We start from the raw sequence: 7,718 nt of genomic DNA, 5'->3' as shown, positions 1-7,718 counted from the left end.
CCGCACAAGCATCCTGGTACTATCGTACAGTATGACTGCAAGATTAGCGTCCAAAGGTTGTCCGCCCTCTGATCGGCCCCTGCGATTGGGTAGCGCACCACGCCGTGCACAGGGCGGCGTCTTCCTTGTCCGACCAAGCTTTTCCTCGAGGCATTGTTCGTTTGCAAGTGATCCAACCTCCTATAGATTTCAGTCGCTATGGCGTCCGAAATAGCGACCGAAACCCCCCGGTAGCTAAAAAATTGGCGATAGAGACGCCTGGTGAAACCCCAGTAGTTATCAATTTGAGCTCTTCAGTCGCTATATAGATATAGAGCCCCACCGGTGGAGATGCTCTTACAGAGAAGAAGAAGTAATAGAATGACTCACTGCGCTGGCTTGACGCAAGTGCAGCAGCAGCTCACACAAACTTGGTCCACGCTGAACTACCGCATCGAGTATGGTGGCTACCTGTCCAACCACCTGCTACACGGCGTTGTGGCTCTCTTCGACCTCGGCGCGAGTGAAGAAAAGATCGAAGATTTTGCCGAATCCTACTCGGCCAAATTGGAAAAGGAAGAGCCCAACCACCAAGATGTGACGAAGCCAGACATTCGCGCAAAGCTCTTACAGGAGTCAAAACTGACGATCGAGAGTGCGCACCATCTACTCGGCAAGCGCCAGAATTTTGACGGACTGCTTGCATTGTATGCCGCTGAGGTGCAAGAGTTGGGGGTCGACACAGCTGTTAAGAAACACTTGCCCGATCTTGTCGGTGGACTAGCTGGAGCGTTACTCCACTCGATCATCCAGCTCGGCTATGCCTACCACATTGGTGGCGAGCGTCTTGTGGCCGAAGGGCTGACGTACATGCATTACGCTTACCTTTCGTTTGACGAGCCGCAACAGACAAACGGCAAGGAAAATATACCGTTTTCGCGTGGAGAAGCGATGCAGCTAGTGCGAATGCTAAATGGTAATGAGTTGCTGCTGAGCGAAATGCATCGCAAGCTGCAAATGAAGCCTCTGGCTGATCTGGAAATTGGTGGCATCCAAAAGAGGTTGAGTACGTTGTCGGGCGACCCAGAACGAGGCAGCAGCGTAGCGTTCAACCTGATCTGGGACTCGATCAATGCGTTCGACCTGTCAAAAATGAACGGGGTGTTCGCTTTGGACGTGGCGTTCTGGCTGTACATGATGATCGAGCACAATGATTTCGTTATTCTTCACGCTGTGACGTCGGCGTGGGCTCTGCAGCAGGTTGAGCATCTACTCGAACCGAAGGATCATGCACGCGCGTGGAAGGTGTGGCTGCACGTAGCGCTATCAGCGTTTGTTACCTGCAAGATTAAAGATGTTTTGACTTCGGACGTGTGCGGCCAGCAGCAGCTGGAAGAGCTCGTCGGACTGGAACCATGGAGGCAGATTATTGCAAAGACTTTAGGCCTCGCAGAGGAAGGACTGCTAGAGCGCGACCTAGCTCACGCCTACAAGCTCGTACAAGTGGCTCACAGCCACGCAAAAATTAAAGACCATGGATTCCTGTCCGCTGAGGAGCGCGACTTCGTGGCCCGCAAAAGCGCGCTCAAGGTGATTTCGTGCGAATTTGGTCCACTGCAACTGAACTGAACAAGAACAATCAAAAGCGTAGCCTTATTTACTTGAATCGATGTTTCTCGAAAATGTTGAAGTGCTTATGTTGCACGAATACGCGCCACATTCACGCGACATTCCAACCTCCTACCTCCTTCTTACAAAACGTCAATCAGAAACGTCTACGATACGTGGCAAAGGCATTGAGCAACTATGGTCGCTATTGCGTCTCTGAGGCGTCTGGGACTGCTCGCCATAGCCGCTGTCGCAGTGACAACCCAGTCCTCCGCAGCCTCCGTCAATAACACGCCGAATCCGCTGTTTCCGAAGGACATGGTGGATTATCTGCAATGCCAAGTGTGCCAGACTCCGGAACTCACGGGCAGCGTGCAGGACTCCGCGTGTGACTACGAGACAGTGGACAAGGCGGTGAACGAGCATTTTCATCCACTACTACACGAACTGTCGCGCCTTACTTTTTTCCGGTACTTTAAAGTGGACCTGGGGAAAGAGTGCCCCTTCCAGGCGTGGCGGGACGACGGCATGTGCGCTAGTATCGACTGCGCAGTCTGTGAATGCCCGTCGCACGAGATTCCAGCTCCATGGAGTGTGATGGACCAGCAGGAGCGACTTAGTGAAAGACAGGAGGCTGGAAAGCCTTGCGACGAACAAACCGGAGAGAGCACGCTGTCTAAGGTCGACCGCAAGAACGCTGCGGCAGGAGAGACTTTCAAGGAATGGGAAGAAGTCTCCAGTGCAAATGTTTGGGCAACGCAGGGTGACGCAGAGGAGATGATGACGTACATTAATTTACTGGAGAACCCAGAGAGATACACAGGATACAGCGGCATCCAGGCCGAGCGCATCTGGAAGGCCATTTACAAGGAAAACTGCTTCACACCTTCGGAAGAGAGCGTTCTGGATAACTTGTGTCTTGAAGAGCGTGTGTACTACCGCCTCATCAGTGGGCTACAGGCATCGATCAACACACACATCGCGCTTACTTACAAATACGGCGACAAATGGGGCGTTAACCCATCGCTGTTCGTTAACCGAGTTGGCAAGCACCGTGAACGGCTGCAGAATCTTTATTTTGCCTACTTGTTCGTCATGCGTGCGATCAGCAAATACCGACATGAACTACTGGCTTATGATTACAACACGGGAAACGCTGCAGATGACGTCCGTGTGAGGGAAATTTTGCGCCAGCTCTTGCTGGAAGGGTCGGACGATGCTCGGGCGACGGGAGTGTCTTGCCCAGCGTATGCTGAGTGCTCATCCGTGCTGTCTGGCTTTGACGAGAGTGCACTCTTCCGTGTTCAAGCCGACGGATTATCTGTCGATCAGCTTGCACAAGCCAAACAGGAGAAAGAGCAGCTTGATGTGCAATTCCGTGAGAAGTTCCAGAACGTGAGTCGCATCATGGACTGCGTCACGTGCGAGAAATGTCGACTTTGGGGCAAGCTGCAAACTATGGGATTGGGTACGGCCATCAAGATCTTGCTCACGGAGGACGTGTCAACAATCTCAAAGTTGCACCGAAACGAGCTCATCGCGCTCATTAATGTGGCAAATAATCTTTCGCGCAGTGTGGACGGAGTCAAAATGATGCGAGAACTCGAATTCATGGAGGCAGTGAAGCAATTTGGCCTCGTCTGTGGTGGCGCTGTTTTGCTCGTTTTGATTCTCATTGCCATTTTCCGCAAACGAAAAAATAGAAAGCGTGCGCACGAGAAGCAGGAGTAGCAAAATGTTTGCGCGTTGCAAAGGGAGATGAGATTTTACAAATACAGTACAGTTCTGTTGAATTTTTCTTTTGGATAAGTTGCTTGCAATACGAAGGCAAACCAAACCATATATTTTATAAATCCTTTTACTTATGCCACTTCCTGCTGACATGGAACATCTCGAACTATGTTGCCCTCCTTGTCTCTTGATTGTTGTTGCCATTGCATGTAATACGGCAGCACCAGATGCTTGACGAAGTTCTTCACCTCACACGTGCGTAGGTCTTCATCCAGCACGTCCTTATCATACCCAATCTGCCACGCGAGGTCTTTGCGCGTCGGATCCGCTGCCAGTTCTTCCATCAGGTCGACGAAGCGGTCAGCATCCTCTAGATCCGTGAAGAAACCCAGTTTAGAATTCATCTTACGACGGCAATGTAGTAACCGTGCCATCTCATGGAGGTCATACTCCGGGTGATACTGTAGTCCCCAGAACTCGCCCTGTAAATATCGAAGACACACACTCTACACCGAAGTGAACGAGTTTGACGCGAGTTGAAGACCTCCAGGCTGAATGAGTCGGACTTCGTCTTTGTGGCTGCTGAAAGCGTCAAACACGCACGGCTTACCCTCGTACATTGGATGTGCACGACCTGCAGCATTAAGACGGATCTTGCGTGCCACACCCAATTCCTTGCCCCATTTGTTCTTCCGCACGACACCACCAGCAGTCGCCACAGCAAGTTGCAGTCCAAAGCAGCTACCGAACTGCGGCACGCCGTGAGCGAAGCTCTGTCGGGCAAGGCGCATCATCTGCACGACGGATGGGTCATCACGTTCGTGTACAGCAAGAGAAGACCCCGACCAGCCCACACCATGGTACTGTCATAACGTTAAGCAGCAAGGTCAGTTATTTCTGCAGATTAAATGACAAGATGCTGGCTTACCTTTGACAAATCTGGTGCAACAAAGCCCGGATCGGCGGGATAGATAAGGTCGTACGATGCGGAGCGATCGACGCTGCGCTTTGTGGCCTTGACAAGCATGTTGGCGTACAACTGGCCAGCGGTGGTGGCACCACCAGCCTCCAGCACGTCTCGGCCCGTCTTAACATAGCCGTCAATCACCAGGTATCGGATGCCGTCTTGATCATCAGGAGTCGCAGCCGCACTCGTGTGCAGGAGCTTTAGTTTAGACGCATGCAGCGGCGAGCGAGCAGCCACGCGCCTGAGCATCTTGTTGGTGAGTGGAGATCGGCGGAGCAGTCGAACGCGGCGACACGCCATCGCGTCCTTACCTTGAGGGGATGCGACGGGAGTGGGCGGTTGAATTATCAGCGAATCAAAAGCGTTTGGTGGCGCTAGCCAAGGGATCTAATCGAAACAGATGACGTTGCAGATCACTTTGCCATTCACCAACAGCTCCTCAATCCGAAATGTTTCGCCACACCACTCAGGTATCCCTGGCAACTTTGAGTCCGCGAGGTTCCTTCCAGTGAAATTACTGCTGCTACTGTAGCTCGCAACAACCGCTCGTCAAGTCGCTAAGGTCTCTTCCCAGCGCGGCTTCGCTGCTTCCTCGTACGTTAAAAGAGCAATTGCCCGCTACATCGAAGACACTCCATAGTTGAAAATATTGCTCGCTGCTGTTGCAGACTGAAAGTGGACAATCCATACACGGGCGAGACCTTCTGCGAGGTCGCTTATGACTCGAAGGCTGAGGCGCACGCCAAGCTCGATGCGGCAGTGAAGGCTCAGCTCGATTGGAAGAACGTGCCACTCAGGGAGCGTCAGGCGCTGTGCACCAAGTGGATTGCCGCCCTCAAGAGCAACTCCGAATCCATTGCACATGAGATCTCTGGCATGATGGGGAAGCCTGTGCAACAAGCTCGCAACGAGGTCAACGGTACCATTGACCGTGCCAAGTACGATGTGCCATAAGCTCAGTTTTGGGGCAATTCTAACCTTGCTTATTTGCTGCATAGGGCTCTCATCTACCTCTCCAACGAGGCCCTCCGCACAGATTCATTCCCGGAAGAGAATGGACTGTTCCGCCAGATCACGCACGATCCTGTCGGCGTCGTTTATGTTATTGTACGTGGTTTGAACTCCTTCTCTTTCACTAGTCGCACCTAATGCTCTGCAACTGGAAACAGGCTCCATGGAACTATCCTCTCATGACAGCAGTCAACTCGATCATCCCCGCTGTTTTGGCCGGTAACTCGGTGCTGCTAAAGCACTCGCCTCGCACTCCTCTATGCGGAGAGCACTATCAAAAGACGTTCGAGCAAGCGGGCTTCCCGAAGAACGTGCTCCAGTCGTCATTTGTTGAGCACGACACGGCTTCAGAGATCATCCAGCGCCCGGAGACGGCATTCGTATCGTTTACGGGGTCTGTCCGAGGGTACGTCTGTCGTGTTTTCCAACTTGTGGGCCCGCTTTCTAATAGTATGAATCCCCCACCACAGCGGACGACAAGTACAACAAGTAGCATCCCAACGCTCCATCGATGTGACTTTGGAGCTGGGCGGAAATGTAGGCCAGCTACCTCTTCTTTGCTTTTGAGTCTCGAGCGCTAATACCTACTACCTTGTTGTAGGACGCTGGATACGTGACTGCTGAAGCTGACGCTGAAGCCGCAGCAGAGGGCCTTGTGGATGGTGTTTGCTACAATGCCGGTCAGTCGTGCTGCGGTGTGGAGCGGATCTACGTCCACGAGTCCAAGTACGACCAATTCTTGGAGAAGGCGAAGAGTTTGTTTGAGGCCTACAACTTGGGTGACCCGACGGACGCCAACACTTCGATGGGTCCGATGGCACTTCCTACTGCTCCGGAAATGCTCGATGCTCATGTGAATGACGCAGTGGCGAAGGGTGCTCTACAGCTGACGGGAAGCGGAATCTCGGACGCAGCTGGAAAAGGCCGCTTCTACTCGCCTACCCTGCTTGCGAACTGTAATGACTCCATGGGCATCATGACGGAGGAATCCTTCGGACCGATTGTCGGTGTTGAACGTGTGTCATCGGATGCTGAAGCCATCAAGAAAATCAACGACAGCAAGTACGGACTGACAGCGTCGGTATTCTCATCAGACCGTGAGCACGCTATGGCTCTGGGCTCGCAGATTAGCGCTGGAACGGTGTACATGAATCGATGCGACGTGCTTGACCCCTATCTCCCGTGGACTGGCAACCGTGACTCCGGCAAGGGCGTCAGCCTCTCAAAGCACGGATTCCGTGGCGTCACGAAGCTCAAAGCGGTAAGTGCTAGTGTTCATTACTTGCTCTCATTTCTCTACTAACGCTGTGCTTGGTTGGTGTGTAGTGGAACTTCCGTGTTTAGAGTTTACAGAAAACGAAGGTTGCTCTGCAGGTGGATAGATGACTGCAGTGGTGAACAAATTTCAGACAAGAAATCAATCGATTTGGCATGATCCCTTTTATTGTGAACTTCGAAGAGCTACTTCTACTACACATAGTACAACAGTAGAAGTACATGTAGAAGTACATGTAGTAGTGCTGAAGTATTGCCAACGCTGCCGACTAATGTAACGCGGGCTACATATTTGTGTGTTAGATCATGCTTTCTCTACTGTCCTTCCCAACACCTACGAGGAAATCACCAATAGTTTCTGCGTCCTACACCTCGCTAGGGCCTCCGAAAGGGTCGACACGACCCTCGCTCGTCACGTAGGCAGACGTAATACCGCCGTCAACAACGAAGGAGGTGCCAGTAATGTACGACGCATCATCGCTAGCAAGGAAGAGTGCAGCCTTGGCCATCTCTGCAGCCTCTCCGAAACGACCCATAGGAACATGCACCAAACGGCGTTGCTTCTTCTCCTCCGAGTCCAGGAACTTCTGCAACAGCTCGGTGTTGAGCGGACCGGGACATAGGGCATTCACGCGGATGTTCTCGCGAGCGTGGATCGTGGCCAGCTCTCGAGACATGGCAATGACAGCGCCCTTGCTGGATGTGTAGGCGAGCTGGGGCGTGGCTGCGCCTAGGATGCCCACGAACGAGGCCGTGTTGATGACGGAGCCGCCACCGGCACGACGCATGGCCGGGATGCCATACTTGCAGCCGAGAAAGACGCCCTTTACATTGATATTCATGGTAAGATCCCAAACGTCCTCTGGTCCGAGAGTTTCCAAGTCCAGACTAGTTATATATTTTGGTACATACGTATTTTAGGTTGCCGACTCTAGAGCACATACAAATGCTACAGTCGAAGAATCATACAAACAATTTCAAGGCTGCTGGCTGATATTTATCGACCTGGTGACATTCGAGGTTTCTTCTAGAGAGACGCGAAACGAGTGTGGCGATCAATTCAGTGTCGGTATTGTCTTATGAAATTTTCGCTCAGACATATTTATCGACCTGGAGACATATTAGCACGAGGAATCATGCATACATG

General features: G+C 52.2%; 5 protein-coding genes across 5 annotated transcripts; 3 read left to right on the top strand and 2 right to left on the bottom strand.

Moving 5' to 3' along the window:
• Positions 1 to 360: 360 nt before the first annotated feature.
• On the top strand, positions 361 to 1,608 carry PITG_03469 (uncharacterized protein; the record flags this gene model as incomplete). Its single annotated transcript, XM_002906491.1, has 1 exon — positions 361 to 1,608. One exon carries the CDS (start codon positions 361 to 363, stop codon positions 1,606 to 1,608), a length of 1,248 nt encoding a protein of 415 aa, XP_002906537.1.
• A 161-nt stretch (positions 1,609 to 1,769) lies between these two features.
• PITG_03468 (endoplasmic oxidoreductin, putative) lies at positions 1,770 to 3,318 on the top strand (the record flags this gene model as incomplete). The annotated part of the gene is made up of 1 exon (XM_002906490.1): positions 1,770 to 3,318. One exon carries the CDS (start codon positions 1,906 to 1,908, stop codon positions 3,316 to 3,318), a length of 1,413 nt encoding a protein of 470 aa, XP_002906536.1.
• A 131-nt stretch (positions 3,319 to 3,449) lies between these two features.
• On the bottom strand, positions 3,450 to 4,534 carry PITG_03467 (uncharacterized protein; the record flags this gene model as incomplete). Its single annotated transcript, XM_002906489.1, has 2 exons — positions 3,450 to 4,181; positions 4,247 to 4,534. 2 exons carry the CDS (start codon positions 4,532 to 4,534, stop codon positions 3,825 to 3,827), a joined length of 645 nt encoding a protein of 214 aa, XP_002906535.1.
• A 196-nt stretch (positions 4,535 to 4,730) lies between these two features.
• Positions 4,731 to 6,926, top strand: PITG_03466 (aldehyde dehydrogenase, putative; the record flags this gene model as incomplete). The annotated part of the gene is made up of 9 exons (XM_002906488.1): positions 4,731 to 4,755; positions 4,818 to 4,879; positions 4,954 to 5,223; positions 5,284 to 5,392; positions 5,455 to 5,702; positions 5,767 to 5,833; positions 5,898 to 6,567; positions 6,623 to 6,632; positions 6,875 to 6,926. 7 exons carry the CDS (start codon positions 5,162 to 5,164, stop codon positions 6,924 to 6,926), a joined length of 1,218 nt encoding a protein of 405 aa, XP_002906534.1.
• Positions 6,927 to 6,936: 10 nt separating this feature from the next.
• PITG_03465 (glycoside hydrolase, putative) lies at positions 6,937 to 7,413 on the bottom strand (the record flags this gene model as incomplete). Its single annotated transcript, XM_002906487.1, has 1 exon — positions 6,937 to 7,413. The coding sequence occupies one exon, from the start codon at positions 7,411 to 7,413 to the stop codon at positions 6,937 to 6,939; it is 477 nt and encodes a 158-aa protein (XP_002906533.1).
• Positions 7,414 to 7,718: the final 305 nt, after the last annotated feature.

The sequence above is a fragment of the Phytophthora infestans genome, genomic scaffold (genome assembly GCF_000142945.1).
Source record: "Phytophthora infestans T30-4 supercont1.4 genomic scaffold, whole genome shotgun sequence".
Taxonomy (NCBI): domain Eukaryota; phylum Oomycota; class Peronosporomycetes; order Peronosporales; family Peronosporaceae; genus Phytophthora; species Phytophthora infestans.
The sequence above is the reverse complement of the archived record's forward strand: the minus strand, read 5'-3'. Positions and strand labels throughout refer to the sequence as shown.